The sequence below is a fragment of the Electrona antarctica genome, assembly GCF_951216825.1.
Source record: "Electrona antarctica genome assembly, chromosome: 12".
In the NCBI taxonomy this organism is placed as follows: Eukaryota; Metazoa; Chordata; class Actinopteri; order Myctophiformes; family Myctophidae; genus Electrona; species Electrona antarctica.
Genome location: NC_136793.1, coordinates 2986573 through 3012246, shown reverse-complemented (window position 1 = coordinate 3012246; position 25674 = coordinate 2986573). Strand labels below are relative to the sequence as shown.

Genomic DNA, 25674 nt, shown 5'->3' with positions numbered 1-25674 from the left:
ACCCATTACATGTATATATGATGGTGATTATATGGCGATGAAACAAGTGTGGATTTATTGATTAATTGCAAGTATTGTTGTGCATTTTAGAAAGAGACAAAAACAGGTTGTTATTAGGTCAATGCTAATTAATATTAAAACTAAACAAATACACATGACCCGATAAAAACATCCTTAGAACTAAAAAAACATCACTAGGATGCAACTGGGACGTATCCTCAGTGATGTGTCCCAAGGTCACCACATGGGACGTATCCTCAGTGATGTATCCCAAGGTCACCACCTGGGACGTATCCTCAGTGATGTATCCCAAGGTCACCACCTGGGACGTATCCTCAGTGATGTATACCAAGGTCACCACCTGGGACGTATCCTCAGTGATGTATCCCAAGGTCACCACCTGGGAAGTATCCTCAGTGATGTATCCCAAGGTCATCACCTGGGACGTATCCTCAGTGATGTATCCCAAGGTCATCACCTGGGACGTATCCTCAGTGATGTATCCCAAGGCAGTGATGTAAATAGGTTTTCAATGTAATGGGTCCCGGGATGCACAGGTGGTCATTCGAATGAGTCCCAAAATATTCTTATGAGTCCCAAAAAAAAATCACACCTGTGTGAAGTGAGTGGTGCAACTACGTGAGGGGGTTCGCGGGGGGGGGGGGGGGGGGGTGGGGGGGAGTTCCAGACCCCCAGGAATGCGCCCAGGGGGCCGGGCCGGTTCCGGCGTGCCGCGCCGCGTCCGAAACGGTTGAGAAATGAGAGTTACCGTGTGGCGGTCCCTCTACTGTACCCTCTACTGTACTGTACTGTAATGTATTGGCACCCCCCGAAAGCATCATATATACAGTTAATATGTGCGTGTTTTTGTGTGTGCGTTAGGTTGCGCACAGATGGTGAAAAACAACCATGCTATTTTTGTGCTCATACTCAGACACCAAGACACACACACATAGCTCCGTAAGGGAGTGGTTGCACCACTAATAATAATAATAATAAATGTTTAATTTTTTATAATATATATATATATATATATATATATATATATATATATAAAAATATCAAATAGGCCTATACAGTATATGTTTTTATGTAGGCTAGAAGTATTAGCAAGCACAACTCAGTAAGAAATACTAATAGTGGGCAACAGTGGATTTAACATAGCTTAATATACCAACCAAAAGTTGTTTGCAGTTGCAATTATTGTACTTAGCCAAAATGCACATAGGCTTGCCATTGTGGATGTAAAATAATGTCGTGTTTCTTTGGAAAAGTGGAACTTAGAAGTCACTTGAGTCCCTGTCTGTAACGTTTTGATACGCTTGTAATCTTACTTTAGATTAGAACACAGGACGCTCTGACCAACGCTTGCGGGTTACATAACAACTGACTGTTTTATTGACGTGTGCCAATCAACCACAACTCACACATACCGGCGTGCGCAACACATGCGCACTACAGACTTGGCATAATGGAATGTAGTCCTATTAGCTTGACACATGTAGTTCACTTTACATGACACCTCCCCTCTTAAGTAAAGAAATCCCAAAGTCTTTTACAAAGGCAATATCACCAATCATAAACCTCAGTTTATCTTTTTCTTTCAATCACAAAACCATATGCATCAAAAGTTAGATTAATGAATTAAACGTAAATGCAAATAACATCAAGCATGCAAATTAGCTGTAAACATTATTTCAAGGATTAACTGACCTTAAGGGGCGTGGGTGGACTACCACAACCCCGAGAGGTGGCAGGGATTATTCTGCCCTAATGCCATCCATCTCTGCTTACAGTAACAAACAACCTAACTAACATAGCGACTGTTAGGCTTCACCACTCTACCGCTCCTGGTGACAACAGGACCTCCGAGACCTGCTGCTGGGTGGCTGCTGACAGGTTGTGTAGTGTACAGTACCGGGGGTACTGGATCAGGATACTCTGGTGCATAATGTTCTGGTTCAGGCGGGACCGCTGGTGGCTCCGCTGGTGGTTCCACTGGAGTCTCTCTGTTGACCAGCTGGATGTTCCTCCGGTTCCTCCTGGGTGTGCCACCTCGGCCTGTCTGCAGTGTGAACGACCGTGGTGTAGGCTCCTCACGCTGCACCACCGCTGTTGTCGCCCACGTCTTCTCTCCGTCGATCTTAAGACGTACTTGATCACCACAGGCGAGAGGCGGGAGAGGCCTCGCTGAGTGCCTGCGGTTGTAGAACTTCTCGTAGGACTGTTTAGCTTGCTTGTCATTTATCCTGACCTTTTCCAAATCAGGCCAAGCAGGTTTCAGATTCTCCATGAGGGTCGGCAGGGTTGTTCGCAGGTTCCGGCCCATCATGAGTTTAGCAGGGCTCTCTCTTGTTGGCTCTGTTGGTGTTGACCGATAGCACAGGAGTGCCAGGTGAGGGTCATCCTGCTTGAGAATGGCTTTGGCTGACTGAACCGCGCGTTCAGCCATGCCGTTTGACTGAGGACAATAGGGACTGGATGTGACATGTTGGAAATCGAACTCTGCAGCAAACTTCTTGAAGGGCTCCGCAGATAATTGAGGCCCGTTGTCGGTTCGGACCTCCGAAGCGATTCCCCAGCGGCTGAAGGTGCTCTTCATTTTCCCAATGACTGTTTCACAGTTTGTCTTCGGCAGATTGAGGATTTCCAGCCATCTGGAGAAATAGTCAATTATGACAAGGTAGTGTCGGCCTTTGTACTCACAGAGGTCAGCTGCAATCTTCTGCCAAGGCAGCTCCGGCAGTGCTGTAGTGATTAAAGGCTCCTTGCGCTGACTGGGTCGGTTGAGGTTGCAGTGCCGACATGACTGTATGAGTTCTTTCACATCATCTCCAATACCTGGCCACCAGATGGAATCATTGTAGCGCTGTCTACATTTCGTCAGCCCCTGGTGACCCTGGTGGACCTTCCGGACCATGTCATCGCGCATGCTGAATGGGACAACAATCTGGTTGCCATGTCTCAGGACTCCATTCAGCTCACTTAGAGTTCCACGCTCGTGGAAGTACGGCTTCGCCAATATGGCCACACTTTTGATGTGACCTGGCCAGCCTGTCTTTATGTAGCTCAGGACACACTGGAGCTCACTGTCCTTCTCTGTTTGCTCCATGATCTGCTCCAAGACCGGCCTCCTGACTCCTACGCTCTCCTCAATGGCATTAACGTATGCCTGGACCTCCTTTTCCAGGCTGCCCGGATCTGTGCTTCGTAGCGGGCGCCTCGACAGTGCATCAGCAGTTCTTCCCCGGGACATACACAGCTACAGGATTGAACTTCATCAATCTGATGAGGAGACGCTGGCAGCGGAGGGGTGTCGTATCCAGATCTTTTGAATTGATCAGTGTGACCAGTGGCTTATGGTCTGTGTGTAGCTCGTATGACTCTAGGCCACACAGATACTGGTAGAAACGTTCTGACGCCCAAACGCCCGCCAGACATTCCTTCTCGATCTGGGCGTATCTTCGTTCAGCATCAGATAGAGTACGGGAACAGAATGCCACGGGCTTCAGTGTCCCATCATGGTCCTGCATCAGTAAGCCTCCCAGGCCATAGCTGCTTGCATCGGCGCTGACGACGGTGGGTCTCCGAGGGTCAAAGTAGACTAAAGCTGGTGCTGAGGAGATCAGTGATTTCACCTCAGTGAATGCTCTTTCTTGTTCCGGACCCCAGACCCATTCTCTGTCAAACTTTAGCAGTTCGTTCAACGGCTGGAGACAGGTGGACAAGTTTGACAGATAGCGACCTATGTAGGTCACCATTCCGAGGAACCGCCTCAGTTCTGGAACGTTCGTTGGGGCGCTCATGTCTCTGATAGCGGCAACTCTCGCTGGGTTTGGCTTAATGCCATCCTTGCTCACCACCTGCCCCAAAAAGTCCAACTTCGTTTGAGACATCTTACACTTTTCTTTGTTGAGCTTGAGGCCAGAGTTTCTGATGGACTCCATAACCTTGCTGAGTCTCATGTCATGCAGCTTTTGGTTTTCTCCGAAAATCAAAATGTCGTCCATGTAGACTATTACGCCTTCATGTCCCTCCAGCAGCTCCGACATTTTCCTCTGAAATATTTCGAGCGCTGACGTGATGCCGAAAGGCAGCCTTTTAAAGCAGTATCTACCCCATGGGGTGATAAACGTAGTCAGCCGGGCACAGTCCTCCTCCAAAAGGATCTGCCAGAATCCGCTGGCCGCGTCCAGGCTTGTGAAGACTGCACTTCCTGCTAGCTTGGGGAGAAGGTCGTCAATAGTAGGCAGTATGAACTTTTCTCGTTCAACACATTCGTTCAGCCTCTTTAAGTCAACACATATTCTGATTTTGTTGTTCTTCTTTATCACTGGGACCATAGGTGCACACCATTGCGTTGGCTGTGTGACTTTCTCTATAATGCCCAGTGACTCCATCCGTTTCAATTCTGCCTCCACCTTGGGCAACAGTGGAATAGGGACTCGTCGTGGTGTGGCTACACTGTAGGGCTTGGCCCCCTCTTTAAGCACAATCCTCACAGGATCTCCCTTTAATGTGCCCAACTCACCGAACACACTCACTTAATTCAGCCGTTTCATCAGGCCTAACTTGGTGGCCACTGCTCGACCAAGCAGGTTTTCTCCACATGACTTGACTACAACCACTCTGAAGTGACAGTCACGCAGCTTGTCTTGCATCTGAGCCTTGATCTTGGCTAAAAACTGCCCTCTAGTGGTCACTGTGCCGCCTGGGCTTCCAAGTGGTGTTTTGACAGGTTTAAGCTGGGGCTTTTTGGCTAGGCCATTGTATGTAGCTTCTGTTATCACTGACGTGTCAGCCCCTGAGTCAATCTTAAAAATCACAGGAGTATTAGCAATGTTCAGTGTAGTGTGCCACGGTGGCTCATCTTCAGTAATGACCTCGTTCACATTTGTGTTCATTTCAGTTAGTGACCCTAGGAAAACAGACTCCTCTTCATCCCTGTCACTTTGCCGGTCATTTACTGTCACCTCCCGCACACTCTTAGTGTAACATGCTACTGCAAAGTGTCCCATTTTCTTACATTTGTTGCACCTTTTTCCTTTAGCTGGACACTGATCTGGATCACTGTGTTCTCTGTGACATTTTCCACAGTTTCCTCTCCCCCTTTCGTTTTTCTGTCTGTGTGGAGTGTGTGCATTAGCCCCACTTGCTTTATAGTCTCTCCTTCCCTTCTGTCTGAAGGTTTTGACTTCATCCACATTGTCTGACGAGCCTTGGTTCTGTCCTTTAATTAGCTCGCTATGCCTCGCCATGTCAATTGCACTATGCAGCGTCAGATCATCCTTCATTTGTAGCTTTTGAGACAGTCCTTTATCACGGATTCCCAGGACTAACCTGTCCCTCAAATTGTCATCTTTCTGGGCTCCAAACTCGCAGTTTTCTGCTAACTCATAGAGCTGCCGTACAAACGCTTCCACATTTTCGCCAGCATGCTGCGCTCTCGAGTGAAACCTAGCCCTCTCAAATATGACATTACGTTTGGGGACAAAATGTGCGTCAAATTTTGCAAGCACTGGGTCATATTTGTCTGCATCTAGTGCATCCGTGAATGTGAACGATTTAAATATGTGCTCAGCCTCTGCTCCCATGGAGTATATTAAGGCGCTGACCTGTATTACATCAGCCTCCGCCGTCAGTTTTGTTGCAATCCTGTACCGGGAAAATCTTTCCTTCCAATCTGGCCAGGTTGCCGGCTTCGTGAAATCCAACTGATCCGGGGAGGGAAACTTCGCCATAGCGATGCACACACACGTTCAAAAGCCTCAAAGTTACTCTTCTTTTCCTTCTCCAACTGTTAAGTTCTGACACCATGTAACGTTTTGATACGCTTGTAATCTTACTTTAGATTAGAACACAGGACGCTCTGACCAACGCTTGCGGGTTACATAACAACTGACTGTTTTATTGACGTGTGCCAATCAACCACAACTCACACATACCGGCGTGCGCAACACATGCGCACTACAGACTTGGCATAATGGAATGTAGTCCTATTAGCTTGACACATGTAGTTCACTTTACATGACACTGTCTACAGGGAAGAATTCAATGGCCTGCCCTACACAGTACACACGCATACACACACGACAAGAGACAAAAGAGAAGCGTTTATACAGCTGCCATTAATAGTGCCGTTGATTGCCAATTCAAGTCAAGTCAGGGACCAGGGTCAGGGTCAACGAGGCTCGTTAACCAGCTGATTCATATTTGCGTTGAAAGCGCATCCACCGAGCTCAAAGCAAGTTGGAGTGACAAGCGAGCGGAGCAACACACACTCATCATGTCTCTCTCTCTCTCTGTGTGTGTGTGTGTGTGTGTGTGTGTGTGTGTGTGTGTGTGTGTGTGTGTGTGTGTGTGTGTGTGTGTGTGTGTGTGTGTGTGTGTGTGTGTGTGGGGGGGGGGGGGGGGGGGGGGGGGGGGCACCCCACCACCTGGGACGTATCCTCAGTGATGTATCCCAAGGTCATCAGGGTTTCGGGTCTTCCAACATCATACCCCTCACTCGGGTGACCCAGCCGGGGTGATCAAGTCACACACACACCTCTTGACTTTGAATGTTTATTAAAAATACAAGCCAAAAGAAAATAATAGTAGTTCCATGTAGTTGCTGTAACTGCAACCATCCCATTGAATTATTAAACAATGGGTGTAGTATATATGTCGCCCACCCACTGAAATTATTATATAAAATGTTAACTTGTAAAGTAATAAGCTTTAAAGCCCTTAGCTTTGAGCACTGTTTGTGCTGACCCTTTCTAACAAAGCTCTTGTCACACTGTTCAAACTAATATGGTTTATCCTTCATATGGTATATGTTTCATATTGTGCTCATTTTAGGTCACCTGTATAAAGCTTTCCCACACAGGTATTTGGTAATTAAAATGTTTATTTATTTGTCAAAATGGTATAAAATATAATATTACAAAACGTTTTTTCTTTTTTTCTTAACACAATGTGTGCTACGCCTATAAGCCAGAAGGTGGCGCCAGTGCCAAATAAATCCACTCTATGAGCTTACAAGACGGGTCACTTCCTGCCCCGGAACTGATAACCGTCATTTATTTGAGACACATTCTCATTCCAGGCAGAATGGGTTCACTTTCTTAGCGTGATCAAAGTTTAGACTTTTATAAAGTCTCAAAGATCACAGTCACAAAAATGACTATTAAGCGTGCGGATCCGTGTGGAGGCTGTCTAACATCTGAGTAAAAACCATATAGCCTAGCCTATATAGGCCTATGGGCCATTCTACCGAATTGGTTCAATTTGCAGTCAGTCCCACAATAAAGGCTTGGATCACAAGCCTCTGCAGACTGCAAGCTGTACTTAAATTGTTCTGATGAATTGAAAATGGAGGACCATGATGTCGACAAGTATTAGTATGTCGTGTATTAGAGAACCGAGACACCACTAAACTAGCTAAACCAGAGAGAAATGAGCTCTCTAACACTAAACTTGTAGACTATAGAAAACCTTGTCATCAAAGCATCAGATGAAGAAAAGCAGGCAGGGAGATTTTCCTCGGAGTGTGATGTACCATTTATTAAATCAAAGACAGAGTCCAGAATGACTAAATAGCAAAGCTTCCCCGTAGGCCCTGGTCGGCCCACGGGAGCACAACAGACCTGACCGTGTGGCCAGCCAGCCCGCTAAGACTACTGCTCCAACATTGCATTTTCCTAGGCTTTTAAGCATGAAACATACAGATTGGGTGTGGTTAAGATTTTACATACAGCATTTGGTACATCTCAAAGGGTTCCTTGAGACAATAGAATGCTACATTTCTCTCACACCTCACAGAGCCTCAAACACTACCCCCTGCAGGGTAGCCTCTGAGGTGATTGCTTTCAGAGACATGTTGGAGACATGTCTGCACGGTAGCCTCTGAGGTGATTGCTTTCAGAGACATGTTGGAGACATGTCTGCAGGGTAGCCTCTGAGGTGATTGCTTTCAGAGACTCACCAACCTTGATGATTATATGCACAGAAATGTATAGTTGACCCTTTGACATATAATATTGCAAATATGGACTATATCCACAAGTACTTTTCATGGTTTCGTCCTCAAAGGCGGTACAATGGGATGTCAATAAGGAAGTCAAGGATGGAAGGAAGAGAGAATTTCACAGCAGCCAAAACGGTCAAACAAACGGCTTCTGCGCCAAATGAAATTTCGCTGACGTTTCCGTTGTCTCCTATAGCAGATATAGGGGAGAACGGGGGAAGATGAGCCAGCGGGTAAGTTGAACCACCCCCTTTATCTAGAAAACTAGAAAACTATATGTGACCTTAAATCTAGTAAGCATACATAATTTACACCTGGCTGTGAAGTTGGGAAGCACATGGGGAAAGTTAGAAAACATTCTTTTACACAAAAAACAGGTTTTTGTCGGTCAAAGTAAAATTCCGACACATCATGTAAAATGTAAAATATACAAAGCAAAATGTACCTAGGTCTAAAATGTAATATCATACACATTGATGATTTGCCAATGGATAGAACCATGTGAATCATTTAGAAAATAAAGTCTGAAGTAACTTATTCTAGTCAGTTTTCTAAAATGGAGGCTGGGGGTAAAATGAACCAATGTCCGGGGGTAAATTGAGTCAATGGGAATCACTATTCATATTTTTGTATTAAGTCTTTGCTACTCAAATTATACTGAATGACCTTTAATTTGCATGTATATACTCATTTAAGAGAAGTTTGCAATATTGTATTAACAATATTGCAAATATAAGGTTCTGAATAACAAACTTTATTTAATTGTCTTAATATTGTTTAAATAATAAATAAACACATAAATAAGACTATTTGCAAAAGGGAAAACTGTTATTATATTATTATCGATAAGTGAATACATTATCTGTTCAAGTTTAAGCTTTTAACATTCAAATATCATGTGGTTCAACTTACCCCTAACCTGGGGCAAATTGAGCCACATGACCACTTTTTAAAAAAAGGTCATATTGACCCTTTGTCATAGATGCTTCCTCATCATTTCAATTGATAGAAGACATCCTGAAATATGGGTAGATCATTAGATTTTACTGCCATCTCATTTTGCCTTGCTTCCAGAACAACTTAAGCAAAAAGTGGTTCATCTTACCCCGTTCTCCCCTATGCTTCTTTTGAAACAACTCACCACCACCAAAAGGCAGCAGTATGTACGTCTGTATACCATTTCGCGTGGGATAGATGCATAGGGACCCTCCGTAAAGTAAACATCAAAATGTCAGAAACTTTACGGGGGTCCCAAGAGGGGCTACCCATTCTACATACTGTGAAATAGAATTGTTCAATCAATCAATTAATGACATGAAAACATGCGCAGCACATACCTATTCTGTGTAACTTTAGCACAGGCTGCTTCAGCATGGCTGCCTGGTAGATTTGTTCCTCCGACATGAGCGACATCTCTCTTTTAAAAAGCCCAAATAGTTCGTCTCCTCCTTCGGTCAACTCTGATGGTCCACGTTTGAGGTCCGCTTTTACCGTCTGGGATGTGACTTTACTCGCTGACATGTTGTGGTGTTTTACCGTCTGAGATGTGACTTTACTCGCTGACATGTTGTGGTCTTGACTCAGTCCTCTGCTCCGCTTCCAATCCTGACTGTTCTCCGACTCCCACATAAACACTGGACACAACCACTGTTGCCAGACTGTGAGGCATAAATAAGCGACCAGGTCTATGAAAACAGTAGGCTATTTGGAAAGCTGATCTAGCTGTACACGTCTACGGATAGCGTTGTGAGCTTGCAGATCTACAAGCTCACAATAATAATAATAATAATAGTAATAGTAATAAAAAGAAACGCACGCACGCACAAACTAGACTTGTGTTTTTTGGGTCTGACAAATACACACATGGTTCTCAAACATTATCATGTCAAGGAAAGGACCCCTGGTCACATGGTCACATGGTCACACGGATTTGAAATGTTTGAGAACCACTGGTTGAAACAAGCCTGCCTAAATAATAAAATAACTACACTTTAGAAACAAGCCCAAAAAACGTGTAGCCCGCAAAGTACCAATATTTACAAGCAACTTCACAGAAAAACAAGACCAAAGTCGCTTAGAATAAGCAGTCATGGCAACGCTGCTTTGGAAGCACTGCGCATGCGCGGTGCATGTTGCGTCACTTTTCCTTTTTTCCCTCTCTTCTCTGTGACAAACCTTATTTGGACACAGATTACACACAAATGGACATTAATACACACTGAAGACCATCAGTTATTTAAATACATCATACATTATTAGAGTGAAAAGAGAGAGAGAGAGAAAAAAGCATGTAAGCACTTTTATTTTATTATTTTACTTGAATATGTCATTGTTCAGTAGAAATGAGACACATGAACTGTTTTTGATTGAAAACCTGTAAAAGGGGTATACATATATATTTTATTTTGTATTATTTGAAGTTAAATGTCAAAAGGGTAGACGTAATAAGCTTAGGCTTCAGTCTATACTTTTTTTTTCTCCCAGACTAAGAAAAATAAAAACTATGATGAACTAAGAATGTTTTTGTATGGAAAAAACAAGACAAAATAATAAACTAAACTAAACTAAGTGACAGGACGAAAACATTCATTTAACTTTTATAGAGGCAACATTTTGTTAAATAAAATAAACAACAATAACGAGGTGTGAGCTTGTAGATCAGATATTTTCACAATATCATTCTGTGGAACCGAGTCAAACTAAATGTAATGCCTCAACTCAACTCAGTTCTAATATGGTTATTTGGGGGGGGGGGGGGACATCCTACTAGATGTCCACTAGATGGCACCAAATATCCTTGAATTGTGGAATGACCTCATGGAAGTTGTCTATTATTATTCAGGAATCTTCAACGTCTTTCAGACCAAGGACCAATCAGCTGAGAGAGATCATGAATAATGAATTCTGTGTTTTTTTCCAGGCCAAGGACCAATCAGCTGAGAGATATATTATGCATAATTAATTAGTGAACTCGTGCAAACAAAGAACAAAACACACAACAAAAATATGGATAATGGTGATAACAGAGTAGAATCAAATAAATACAACAATAAAACTAATATCGGGGGTGATTGATTGATTGATTGATTGAGAACTCATGCAAATAAGAAAACGAAACAACAGAAATAGCGATAATTGTGATAACAAAGTGGAATCAAATACAAGAGGGGCTGATTGTTAAGATTGATTACTTTATTAACAGTTTGTAGAAAACAGTAAAGAACAGCTCAATACAAGGTCTGCTCAGAAGAGGATTTGTTTCCATTGGGGTTCTCCATACTCAATTCATCAGAACATTTCATGACATACAGATATACCGTAGGCTACTATGCAAAAACATCATATAAACGGTTAGACAGAAAATAAATCACACTTGTGTGAAGTGAGGGGTGCTCTTATCATCCTACATCACATTCCGTGCTCAGCCAATCAAATCATCACAAAAGCCATTCCGGCCAATCACCTTTGGCGTCGTCACTTTTCTGCCCTCACTTTTATCTTCAATATGTACTGATGCTCAGCCAATCAAATCATCGGTATGGGGTGATCAGCCAATCACAAGCCAATGTTTGTGTTCACACAAACACTCAAAGCTGGGCACCGGAGGGTTTGGCGCCTGGTGCCACGGGGGTGCCATAGGGGCCCCAGTGCCACAGGGCGTGCCAGAGGGGGCCCCAGTGCCACAGGGGGTGCCATAGGGACCCCAGTGCCACAGGGCGTGCCAGAGGGGGCCCCAGTGCCACAGGGGGTGCCAGAGGGGGCCCCAGTGCCACAGGGGTGCCAGAGGGGGCCCCAGTGCCACGGGGGTGCCAGAGGGGGCCCCAGTGCCACAGGGGTGCCAGAGGGGGCCCCAGTGCCACGGGGGTGCCAGAGGGGACCCACACACTGTCTCAGGGGCGTGGTGTAAATGTGGTGTAAATGTTACGCACACACTGTCTCTGGTGGCTTTTAAGGTGTGCCATTTGAGAGAAGTGGTGTCCACACTGATCACATCCATAGGGTTTCTCTCCAGTGTGAATTCTCTGGTGTGTTTTAAGGCTGTACAATACAGAGAAGTGTTGTCCACACTGATCACATCTATAGGGTTTCTCTCCAGTATGAATTCTCTGGTGCGTTTTAAGTTCGTACAATATAGGGAAGCGTTTAGCACACTGGTCACATCCATAGGGTTTCTCTCCAGTGTGAATTTGCTGGTGGCGTTTAAGGTGTGCCATTTGAGAGAAGTGTTGTCCACACTGAACACATCCATAGGGTTTCTCTCCAGTATGAATTCTCTGGTGTTTTTTAAGGACGTCGATTCGAGAGAAATGCCGTCCACACTGATCACATCCATAGGGTTTTCTCTGGTGGTTTTTAAGGTTGTCCATTCGAGAGAAATGTTGTCCACACTGATCACATCCATAGGGTTTCTCTCCAGTATGAATTCTCTGGTGGCTTTTAAGGTGTGCCATTCGAGAGAAGTGTTGTCCACACTGATCACATCTATAGGGTTTCTCTCCAGTATGAATTCTCTGGTGTGTTTTAAGGGTGGACTTGTCAGAGAAGTAGTGTCCACACTGGTCACATCCATAGGGTTTCTCTCCAGTGTGAAGTATCTGGTGTTTTTTAAGGGTGGACTTGTGAGAGAAGTAGTGTCCACACTGATCACATCCATAGGGTTTCTCCCCAGTGTGAATTCTCTGGTGGCTTTTAAGGATGTCCATTGTAGGGAAGTGTTTACCACACTGGTCACATCCATAGGGTTTCTCTCCAGTGTGAATTATCTGGTGGCGTTTAAGGTTGTTCATGTGAGAGAAGTGTTGTCCACACTGAACACATCCGTAGTGTTTCTCTCCAGTGTGAATTCTCTGGTGCCTTTTAAGGTTGTCCATGTAAGAGAAGTGTTGTCCACACTGATCACATCCATAGGGTTTCTCTCCAGTGTGAATTATCTGGTGGCTTTTAAGGATGCACATTCGAGAGAAGTGTTGTCCACACTGATCACATCCATAGGGTTTCTCTCCAGTGTGAATTCTCTGGTGCCTTTTAAGGTGTCCCATTTGAGAGAAGTGTTGTCCACACTGATCACATCCATAGGGTTTCTCTCGAGTATGAATTCTCTGGTGTGCTTTAAGGGTGGACATTAGAGAGAAGTGTTGTCCACACTGATCACATCCATAGGGTTTCTCTCCAGTGTGAATTCTCTGGTGGCGTTTAAGGTTTGCCATTCGAGAAAAGTGTTGTTCACACTGATCACATCCATAGGGTTTCTCTCCTGTGTGAATTCTCTGGTGGCTTTTATGGGTGGACTTGTCAGAGAAGCGTTGTCCACACTGGTCACGTCCATAGGGTTTCTCTCCAGTGTGAATTCTCTGGTGGCGTTTAAGGTTTGCCATTTGAGAAAAGTGTTGTTCACACTGATCACATCCATAGGGTTTCTCTCCTGTGTGAATTATCTGGTGTATTTTAAGTTTGGTCGTTGTAGGGAAGCATTTTCCACACTGATCACATCCATAGGGTTTCTCTCCTGTGTGAATTCTCTGGTGGCTTTTAAGGATGTCCATTTTAGGGAAGTGTTTACCACACTGATCACATCCATAGGGTTTCTCTCCAGTGTGAATTCTCTGGTGCCTTTTAAGGTTGTTCATGTGAGAGAAGTGTTGTCCACACTGAACACATCCGTAGGGTTTCTCTCCAGTATGAATTCTCTGGTGTATTTTAAGTTTGGTCGTTGTAGGGAAGCGTTTTCCACACTGATCACATCCATAGGGTTTCTCTCCAGTATGAATTCTCTGGTGTATTTTAAGTTTGGTCGTTGTAGGGAAGCGTTTTCCACACTGATCACATCCATAGGGTTTCTCTCCAGTATGAATTCTCTGGTGTATTTTAAGTTTGGTCGTTGTAGGGAAGCGTTTTCCACACTGATCACAGCAGTGGCTTTTTTGTTTAGCTGAGCTTCTTTGTTCATTCACCTCTGGTAGAACAGGGAAGCCAGACTGATGATGCAACACTGAATTGGAAACAAAGACAAAGGAAATATTGTTTAGAGGTACTTCATAGACTTAAAATCATAGAAAATAATTAAAGTTAATGTACACAATTAACAATGTTCTGAGTCATTTATACTTTATAGCCTCTACAATTCCCTCGCTATCCCTCCTGGCACAAAGGGTATGTATACAACAGATGTTATTGTCTCTTTTGTTAAAAGTGTTCTAGTGTTAAGGATAAACTGTTATACACCCATTACATGTGGCAATAATGTGGACTGGCAATAATTTTTTCAGACACTTTAAAATTCAAGGCTCTGACTCTCGGCAGCTTTTCATCCTTTGAATACCAGGCCACAATACTGCAGGGTCAGTCCTCTATCCCAATGATCAGCATTTATCGTCCTCCAAAGTGCAGCAAAGCTGTATTTCTAACAGAAATATCAGAACTTTTATCTATCTGTTCCACTAACTATGACAGAACTCTTATCTCAGGTGATCTTAATCTACACCTGGACGATGCTTCAAATGCGGTGGCTCTGGGTTTCTTAGAGTTATTGCACTCCTTTGAGTTCATCCAACATATTGTTGGGCCTACACATAAACAGGGGCACAAACTCTGGACCTGGTGATTTCTAGAGGTCTGAACATCACTGTTGAAAGGACTATTGAAATGCCTGAGCTATCAGACCACTATTTGCTGTGTTTTAATATGACTGTCTCTGATCTAGAGAAAAACATCACTGAATATACTATAAAAAAGCGCATCTGCAGCCAACGAGTTCTCTCGTCATCTGCATGCTTTTTTGATAACAACATTTGTAACATTAGAGCTGATATTATGAATGGTGCTGCTGCTAGCTCAAGCCCTCAAACAGCAGCTAATGGTGCCAGGGTTGATCTCTCCAGGGGGAGCCTATTGTCTTTCTGTACAATTGATGAAGACGAACTCCGAAAAACCATATCTCAGATGACATCATCCTCCTGTTCATTGGACACAATTCCCACCACCTTTCTCAAAGAGGTTTTAGACAGTGTGATTGGAGATATCCTAAAAATTGTAAACAGCTCTCTACAATCAGGCGTCTTTCCAGACTCACTGAAGACGGCTGTAGTTAGGCCCTTACTCAAGAAACACCTTGATCCCTCTGTGCTGGGTAACTACCGACCCATTTCTAATCTGCCCTTTCTGGGCAAGGTTTTAGAAAAATGCATCTTTCATCAATTGGATGTGTTTCTACAGAACAACAATGTGCATAACAAATTCCAATCTGGCTTTAGGAAAGGCCACAGCACAGAAACAGCACTTGTAAAAGTAATTAATGGTCTTAGGGTGTCTGCTGACAAGAAACATGTTTCCGTTCTTTTACTTCTAGATCTAACGGCTGCATTTGACACGATTGACCATTTCATTTTAATACAGCGTCTGGAGCATTGGATAGGCCTGTCTGGCACGGCCCTGTCCTGGTTTTCCTCCTACCTAACAAACAGAAGCTATTTTGTCAATCTTGCTGAGTTTGACTCAGACAAACACAACATCGGTTCTGGTATTCCACAGGGCTCAATTCTTGGTCCTCTGTTATTCTCCCTGTACATACTGCCATTGGGAGAACTCATTACCAATCACGGAGTCAATTTTCATTTCTATGCTGATGATACCCAACTATATCTTTCTGTAGCTCCAGATGATCTCTGTGCCTTAGACCCGCTGTTGACCCGTCTGTCTAGCATTAAATGCTGGATGAATGCTAGATGAGTGAGAACTTTCTCAAGCTAAATGAGGATAAGACAGAAGTTCTCATAATCGGTTCTAGTGAGCAGAAAGAATCGATAAAAAGCAGACTTGGCAACCTGACTGGAGAAAGTAACAGTACAGTAAAGAACTTGGGGATCATTATTGATTCTGAACTGAATTTTAATTCACACATTAATCATGTTACCAAGATTGCCTTTTTTCATCTTAGAAATATTGCACGAATCAGAGCCTATTTGTCACTGGACGATGCAAAAACGCTAATCCACGCCTTTGTTTTTTCTCGGCTTGATTACTGCAATGCACTTTTTTCTGGATTGCCTAAGAAATCAACTGACAGATTACAACTTGTCCAAAATGCAGCAGCCAGAGTCTTAACTAGAACTAAGATGAGAGAACATATTACTCCAGTCTTGGCCTCATTGCACTAGCTTCCGGTTGTTTTTAGGATTGATTTTAAAATTCTTTTACTTGTTTATAAAGCTCTCAATGGTCTCGCACCTTCCTACCTACATGACTGCCTGCCGAAATATGTCCCAAACCGCCCCCTAAGGTCTTCCACTGCTGGCCTGCTCGCTTTGCCTAAACAAATGGCAACTAAAAAATACGGGGAAGCAGCTTTTTGCTTCTACGGGCCGACGGCGTGGAACAAACTCCCACTGTACCTTCGACAGGCAGCCTCTGTAGACATTTTTAAAGCTCAGCTCAAGACCCACTTCTACACCCTTGCTTTTAATTGATTTATTTGTCTTTAAAAAAAAATGTTATTCATGTCCTCACTGTATTGTTTATGCCCTGCCTTTCTTTTCTTTTTTGTGTAAAGCACTTTGAGCTGCATTTCATGTCATGAAAGGTGCTATACAAATACAGTTTTATTATTATGTATATATGATGGCGATTATATGGCGATGAAACAAGTGTGGATTTGTTGATTAATTGCAACTATTGTTGTGCATTTTAGAAAGAGACAAAAACAGGTTATTAAGTCAATGCTAATTAATATTAAAACTAAACAAATACACATGACCCGATAAAAACATCACTAGGATGCAACTGGGACGTATCCTCAGTGATGTATCCCAAGGTCATCACCTGGGACGTATCCTCAGTGATGTATCCCAAGGTCTCCACCTGGGACGTATCCTCAGTGATGTATCCCAAGGTCATCACCTGGGACGTATCCTCAGTGATGTATCCCAAGGTCACCACCTGGGAAGTATCCTCAGTGATGTATCCCAAGGTCATCACCTGGGACGTATCCTCAGTGATGTATCCCAAGGTCACCACCTGGGACGTATCCTCAGTGATGTATCCCAAGGTCATCATCTGGGACATATCCTCAGTGATGTATCCCAAGGTCATCACCTGGGACGTATCCTCAGTGATGTATCCCAAGGTCACCACCTGGGACGTATCCTCAGTGATGTATCCCAAGGTCATCGGGGTTTCGGGTCTTCCAACATCATACCCCTCACTCGGGTGACCCAGCCGGGGTGATCAAGTCTCACACACACACACACCTCTTGACTTTGAATGTTTATTAAAAATACAAGCCAAAATAAAATAATAGGAGTTATATGTAGTTGCTGTAACTGCAACCATCCCATTGAATTATTAAACAATGGGTGTAGTATATATGTCGCCCACCCACTGGATTTAGTATATAAAATGTTAACTTGTAAAGTAATAAGCTTTAAAGCAAAGTTTGTGTTGCTGACCCTTTCTAACAAAGCTCTTGTCACACTGTTCAAACTAATATGGTTTATCCTTCATATGGTATATGTTTCATATTGTGCTCATCTTAGGTCACCTGTATAAAGCTTTCCCACACAGGTATTTGGTAATTAAAATGTTTATTTATTTCTCAAAGTGGTACAAAATATAATATAACATTACAAAACCTTTTTTCTTTTTTTCTTAACACAATGCGTGCTACGCCTATAAGCCAGAAGGTGGCGCCAGTGCCAAATACATCCACTCTATGAGCTTACAAGACAGGTCACTTCCTGCCCCGGAACCGATAGCCGTCACTTAGAGACACATTCTCATTCCAGGCAGAATGGGTTCACTTTCTTAGCGTGATCAAAGTTTATACTTTTATAAAGTCTCAAAGATCACAGTCAAAAAAATGACTAAGCGTGCGGATCCGTGTGGAGGCTGTCTAACATCTGAGTAAAAACCATATAGCCTATATGGGCCATTCTACCGAATTGATTCAAGTTGCAGTCAGTCCCACAACGAAGGCTTGGATCACAAGCCTCTGCAAGCTGTACTTAAATTGTTCTGATGAATTGAAAACGGAGGACCATGATGTCAACAAGCATTAGTACTTTTCATGGTTTTGTCCTCAAAGTAGGCAGAGTTTTTGTATTGACTTGAGCTTTCGTTTGAAATCTACGCATTCTACTAGCCCCTCTCGGGACCCCCGGTTGAGCTCTTTTCATCGTTCACACCGTAGGGTCCCTTGCCATCGGTCCCAAGCTATATGGTATACAGACGGACTTGCCGTCGGAAACGTCCGTGCTGTGCTGTTTGAGAACTTGTGATGTTTCAAAAGAAGCATATAGGAGCTATAGGCAGTGTTGGGAAAGTTAACTAGTTCTGTTCATAGTTCCTAATTCAACATTTTGAACATGGTTCCAAAAAACTGTTATTTTTCGTTCTTTTTTCTTTTTTTAAATATTGCCACAGCCCATAGCCATATAGAACCGCAGACTTTATTGAATACCCGTGAGAAGTGTGAAGTGCAACTCCGTGTGGGGGTTCCCAGGGGGGGGGGGGGGCGAGTTCCAGACCCACAGGAACGCACCCAGGGTGCCGGCCCGGTTCGGGCGAGCCGCCCCACGTCCGAAACGGTTGAGAAATGACAGAGTTACCGTGTGCCGGTGGTTGCACCACTCAGTTCACACGGGTGTGATTTTGTTTTACATTTTGGGAAAAAAATAGCTCTTTGCAATGTGAAATGCCACCGAATTTAAGGATTGATCCTTTTCCTTGTCTTTATTATGGGCCAACTTGTGAAAGCTACATGCTTTTATTGTGAAGGGTCTCAGTTCAGATTATCAGCGTAGAAGAGGTATATCTATTTGGATTTACGGTGACAGGATTTCTGCTGATCGGGCTGTGCACTAGTCTTGTGTATCGAAGAATTGGAAAAGTGGCAGCGCTGAACGGAGCCCCTATGCTGCCTGCCGTGGCCGAGCTGGGCAGGGCACTTGGGGAGCTACATCAGAAGATGGACACGATCTTGGAAAAGGTCAGCGCCCTGCAGAGAGACATGACGGACAGAGAGCCATAACGGACAGAGAGGAGAAATAGCCATATTGCTATATCCCTCGCTCTAAAAACGAATCTGGATTTCCCCCCCATTGACAATCTCCACACGAACAGACAGCGCAAGAAAAGAATCCTCTGCCTCCCCCCCACCTCAACCCCCACCGTCCCTCCTCCCTGACACCTGTTGTGTCTTCAGACTGGGCCGTGTTAGTTTCCACTGAACCCGCCATGATAACGCAGGACTTTGAGGCAACGTGACATCATGACCTTCGGAAGATATGCCAGGAACACACTTACACAAACACATGGGAAATGAACTATTCCACCGAACTTTTTCTCATGGACACGCATGTCTACACATACAGCCGCCTTCTACCCCCCCCCCCCCCCCCCCCCCCCCCCCTGCTCCAGCTAGGTTATCTTTTTTTCCTCCCCCCGCGCAGCTCATCCCTTTCGATGGTATGCGTAGGAGGAGAGCTTTTTGGTGCCTGGCCCAAGCCCCCGCGACCCCAACCCCACCCCCCCCCCCCCCTATCCCCCCACCCAAGTACATTTTGTGCCTGCACTATACAATGATAATTGTAATGTGATGTGATGTCTTCCTACTTCCTACCCCCCACCCCCCCTATCCCCCCACCTCTTTCTTTTTTCTTCTGAAGATGCAAGTAGGCCGGGCGCAGCTCATGCAGCGACCAGCAGCAATAAGTTTGGTTTGATTGATGTATTGTATATGTGTTTCAAGCCTTATGACCTGCTGTAAAACCAATTGCCCTTCGGGGACACTAATAAATAACCTTGAACCTTGAACCTTGAGTTCTTACAGCCTGCAAGCTCACAGCCTCACAGCCACAGCCTACAAGCTCACAACGCGTTGCGTCCACAACGCGTTGTGAGCTTGTAGATCAACTATTTTCAGCATGGAACACGTGTACGACGAAGAATAAATCAGGCATCACTGCGCTTCTGTGGAGGGAGGGAGATATAGGCGATCATGTATGGACAGTGGACACATACGACATACCTCATCGACGCAAAAATAACAAGGAATTGGAATCTATTTTCCGTGGCACATTATAAACACGTTTACTTTACCTCCTCAGTGTTTGGGTCGGGACATGTAGTCGGACTGTATGTGTCTGTCTGCGTGCATATGCGCGCTCCAGTGAAATTGTGCGGCTTGAGAAAGATTAGTTAATTTGTGTTGGATAAGGGCATATTGGTGGGTTTTCCGCTAGTTATTAAGGAGTGGTTAGGGTGTGTTTTAGCGGGGGTTTCGCCTGGAAGGCTCACTCACTTTTGAACGAAGTTGAACGTGAGAAAGTGACGTTCACACACGCCAGAAATGAACGCGTTCACAATGACGTTCATCAGGCAGTACGTTCAGTTCACGTTCAGCTGAAATAGGAATCGTTCAAAGAAAGCGTTCGGGTACATCACTGGCTATAGGAGACAACGGAAACCTCAACGAATTTTCCTTTGGCGCAGAAGCCGTTAAGTATTTCTTTGCTTGACCGTTTTGGCAGCTCTGAAATTCTCTCTTCCTTCCTTCCTTGACTTCCTTATTGACATCCCATTGTACTGCCTCCAGCGCCGGAACTGGCTAGCTGCGACAGAGCAGATCAGAGGCAGGAACGTAGGGACGCTCAGCTAGCCAGTAGCAAGCAAAGATTAAAAATAGGAAAAAAAAGGAAAATTTGTTGAGGTTTCCGTTGTGAAATGAAATGAAATGAAATGAAATCTATATTTACCCAGGGTATCTGGGCTAAGCTCAATAACTTGTTTCCAGCCAGGCCCTGCTCATAGAACACATTTCATCGTAGTGGTTCAATGCCTTGTTCAAGGGCACTTCAACGGTGGTAATTTTAACGTGTCGGACGGCTGATTCGAACTGGGAACCTTCCGGTATCAAGACCGCGCCGCTATCCGTTCGGCCACCGCTGTCTCCTATAGCTCCTTTCTTTTGAAACATATCACGAGTTCTCAAACAGCGCAGCACGGACGTTTCAACAGCAAGTCCGTCTGTATACCATATAGCTTGGGACCGATGGCAAGGGACCCTACGGGTGAACGATGAAAAGAGCTCAACCGGGGGTCCCGAGAGGGGCTACCCATTCTACATACTGTGAAATATAATTGTTCAATCAATCAATGACATGAAAACATGCACATACCTATTCTGTGTAACTTTATCACAGGCTGCTTCAGCATGGAGGTCTGGTAGATCTGTTCCTTCAGCATGGAGGTCTGGTAGATCTGTTCCTCCGACATCTCTCTTTTAAAAGGCCCAAATAGTTCGTCTCCTCCTTCGGTCCACTCTGATGGTCCACGTTTGAGGTCCGCTTTTACCGTCTGGGATGTGACTTTACTCGCTGACATGTTGTGGTGTTTTACCGTCTGGGATGTGAAATGAAATGAAATGAAATGAAATGAAATGAAATGAAATGAAATGAAATCTATATTTACCCAGGGTATCTGGGCTAAGCTCAAGAACTTGTTTCCAGCCAGGCCCTGCTCATAGAACACATTTCATCGTAGTGGTTGATGCCTTGTTCAAGGGCATTTCAGCGGTGGTAATTTTAACGTGTCGGACGGCTGATTCGAACTGGGAACCTTCCGGTATCTAGACCGCGCCGCTATCCGCTCGGCCACCACATGTGACTTTACTCGCTGACATGTTGTGGTCTTGACTCAGTCCTCTGCTCCGCTTCCAATCCTGACTGTTCTCCGACTCCCACATAAACACTGGACACAACCACTGTTGCCAGACTGTGAGGCATAAATAAGCGACCAGGTCTATGAAAACAAGCCCAAAAGAAGCCAAGTAGGCAATTTGGAAAGCTGATCTAGCTGTACACGTCTACGGATAGCGTTGTGAGCTTGCAGACCTACAAGCTCACAATAATAATAATAATGATAATAAGAATTAATAGTATTAGTAATAAAAAGAAACGCAAGCACGCACGCACGCACTAGATTTGTTTTTTGGGTCTGACAAATACACTCATGGTTCTCACAACATTTTCATGTCAAGGAAAGGACCCCTGGTCACATGGTCACACGGATTTGAAAATGGTTGAAACAAGCCTGCATAAATAAGAAAATAACAACACTTTAGAAACAAGCCCAAAAAACGTGCAGCCCGCAAAGTACCAATATTTACAAGCAACTTCACAGAAAAACAAGACCAAAGTCGCTTAGAATAAGCAGTCATGGCAACGCTGCTTTGGAAGCACTGCGCATGCGCGGTGCATGTTGCGTCACTTTTCCTTTTTTCCCTCTCTTCTCTGTGACAAACTTTATTTGGACACAGATTACACACAAATGGACATTAATACACACTGAAGACCATCAGTTATTTAAATACATCATACATTATTAGAGTGACAAGTAGGGTGACCAGATCCAAACTGTTAATTTGAGGGACAGAAGTATCGCTTGTGTGGGACAAGTGGGATGGGGGGGACCCCGTCCCCCCATCACACTTGTCCCACACAAGCGATACTGGAGTACCGGGTTAGCAACTTACTACTTGAGTTGCTATTAAATGCCTTGATGTCCTATTCGACCATGGGCCTATTGGCTATCATTTATAAACTCCTCTGGTGTCTCACATTTGGTTTTAAAATCATGCTTTATTTTTTATTTGTATGCTATTTTAACAGGCTTAAAAACACATCTTGCAGGAAGAGACTATGAGAGAGCTTTACAACAGAAGGCCAACTATTAGGGGACGAACTATTAGGGCATTTGAACACTGATGCAATTGCCTGTCATCAGTCACAATGTGGGACAGGGTCTCAATTTGTGGGACGCCTGAAAAGTCTTGGAAATGAGGGACTGTCCCACGCAGAGAGGGACATCTGGTCACCCTAGTGACAAGAGAGAGAGAGAAAAAAGCATGTAAGCACTTTATTCTTTTACTTGAATATGTCATTGTTCAGTAGAAATGAGACACATGAACTGTTGTGGCTGATAATAATTCCCAATTAATTACTCATGCCGGCAGGCTAACCCTGGGAGCTAAAACAAACTGTAATGACGCGCCACAACAAACAATGATAAAATGATTCATGTCCAAACGAGCTCATACGTTTAAAATGTTTATAGGCTATAGTTCAGTGCACCAAATATTACAATAACATTTCAATAATCAATACGTATGCAATAAATATGTGCAAAGAATCTAATAATCAAACAGTGAGCAAAACCAATTGTGAATGAACCAAAGTTATCAATAACGAGTGCGGACAACAAAAAGTATCGCTCCCAGCTCACCCTGCCTCCAAGTTCAAGCGTCCTTAGAGTGAGCTGGTAGACACCTGTCTGGTGGCCACCCACAGAGGCGCTCCCACCAATAATGGAGCGTCAATGCGGTGCCCACACCCATCACCAACTAAGTGAGAATAACCATAGGCTAAGCACTCTTTGGCTCCTACATCAACTGTTTTTGATTGAAAACCTGTAAAAGGGGGTAGGCCTATACATCATTTATTTTGTATTATTTTAAGTTAAATGACAAAAGGGTAGACGTAATAAGCTTAGGCTTCAATGGGTCTGATTTTTTCCACACTTATTCAATTATTATGGGTTTATGTTGCCTTGTTTTAATCGGTCTGCATTAAAGGACTAATTTAAGCACTATATACAAAATCAAATAACCAAAATATATAGGCTGCACAACCTCATCATGACAGCTTGTGAGCTTGTAGATCAGCTGCTTTTGGTGAATGTTCGCCCAGAATAGGATTGCTGTGGTGCAAGTGGTAAAGAAGAATCATTATATTATATTATATTATATTATATTATATTATATTATATTATATTATATTATATTATACATTTATTTTTTTGTAAATGTGAAAACATAGTATGCAGAACGGGTACATTTAAAACGAAAACACAAGTCAATAGAAAAACCATGATAAAGCACTAATCTTGTTTACAACCATAACGAGGTGTGAGCTTGTAAATCAGCTATTTCATTCTGTGGAATCGAGTCAAGCTAAATGTAATGCCATCGACTCCTACAATCCCATGTGCTTGTCATGGTGGGGTCCCCGGACGACCCCCCACCCTGACGGTAACAGATACGGTCGCCCCTTTTCCATCTCGCCCCACTACTCTACCTCGCTGTAAATAACAAACTATAATTCATGTTGGTGATTATATAAAAGGTATTATCATATTAATTTATCATTGTTAAGTTCACTCTGTATATCCACGGGCATAATAGCATGATGATGCCATTACAAAACATGGAAGAAATGTGTTTAATAAAACAAAATGAACTGCTAGAAGGTCCTAAATTAACTTAATTAAGCAGTCACCGTCTCTGTGTCATGTTATTCTTCCTTATAGTAGAGGACCTAGCTAAGATATGTATGCACTTAATTTAGGAGAGAATATCGCAACTGTTCTTGACTAATATGACCGCCGCGAACAACTTGGGAACTGTGAACAATTCTCTATCCGGGTCGAAGTACCCGAAAATGACCACACCCTTTTAAAAATGACCGCTAGTTCAAACATGGCTCTATCTTCTAAACCGTTGGAGCTACAGATATTCTGAGGTGCTCAAAATGTTCAGAATACTCATGTTTGTTGAATCCGTGCCCAAGCCAGCAACCCTCCGGGTCATCATAGTGGCCAAATCCAATATGGCCGCCAGTCCGCCGTCTGAAAAGGTTTTGTCTAGAACTTTTGAACCCGATGAGCTATGAATGCAAACATTGTGTTCAAATCATGTTTTAGAAACATGTTGGAATGGTTATCTTTATGACTGGGTGTTGCTGAACATCTATTTTGCATATTTCAAAGATGGCGACTATCTGACAATTAGTTTTACTTACCTTAATTTTGTCTTTTTTTTGCAAACTTGGTGTCTATTCAAACTTGGAGTCTATTTTATGATTTTTGAGCATTAGAAACACATTGGAATTCTCATATTTATCATTAAATCCATCTAGAGCACTGCTTATTACAAATACTGTATGGCCTATGTAAAAATGTTTCACCCAGATTTGAGTGTAGAGTTGTTGGAATAAGTTAAAGATGGAGTGCCACGATTCTTTTCCACCCCAAAACATGATCATCAAGTATTATTATAATATAAGGAGGAAGAACTTTATCAAAAAATGGACAGTATTTGTTAAAATCATGTTTTTATGTGGACACGCCTACCAGTTCATTAAGTATGCCTGGTTTCCCTGGTGGGTAGTGATGGGTGGTGATCCACCTGAACTGAAGCTGCACCCACAGCTGTAGTTGTATGATAAAGGGGGAGGGGTTAGGGGAGGGGCTGATAGTGTGATGTCACTATATTACTGTTTATTTCATTGGCCCGTTTGACTGTCAAGGGTTCAGCCTCCAGGAAGAAACCCTAAATGCAAAGTTAATACTTCATTGCACATAAAAACGACTCCAGGGTGTCTAATGAAGTACTGTCACCTCATAGACACATGAAAAACTGGAAAAATACAAAAATAGTGGCACTCCATCTTTAAGATCAAACTGGATGAAAGAAACAACCTCTATACAGATGCAATGTTATTGAAACAATAGAATAATGGCATAATAAAAGCATAATAATAATAATAATAGCATAATAAATTATGCTGAGCATTAGTCAAAGCCGTGTATCAATTTTAAATTACACACACACACAC

The 25674-nt window shown here is 43.5% G+C and overlaps 1 protein-coding gene across 2 annotated transcripts in view; it reads right to left on the bottom strand.

Annotated features, from left to right (window-relative positions):
* LOC306933425 (uncharacterized protein) overlaps positions 1-21408 on the bottom strand; it is a 41781-nt gene extending 20373 nt beyond the window's left edge. Inside the window, exons 1-2 of one of the 2 annotated variants that reach the window (XR_013791226.1) lie at positions 21181-21408; positions 11183-14000 (exon numbers count right to left, since the gene is read on the bottom strand). Coding sequence is in view for 1 of the 2 variants with exons in the window: in XM_079515645.1 (XP_079371771.1) it covers positions 21181-21385 (205 nt within the window). In the remaining variant the exon portion in view is untranslated. Of the gene's footprint in view, positions 1-11182; positions 14001-21180 lie in introns of those variants that run through there. The other variant, XM_079515645.1, reaches the window with a different exon arrangement.
* Between the last annotated feature and the right edge of the window lie 4266 nt (positions 21409-25674).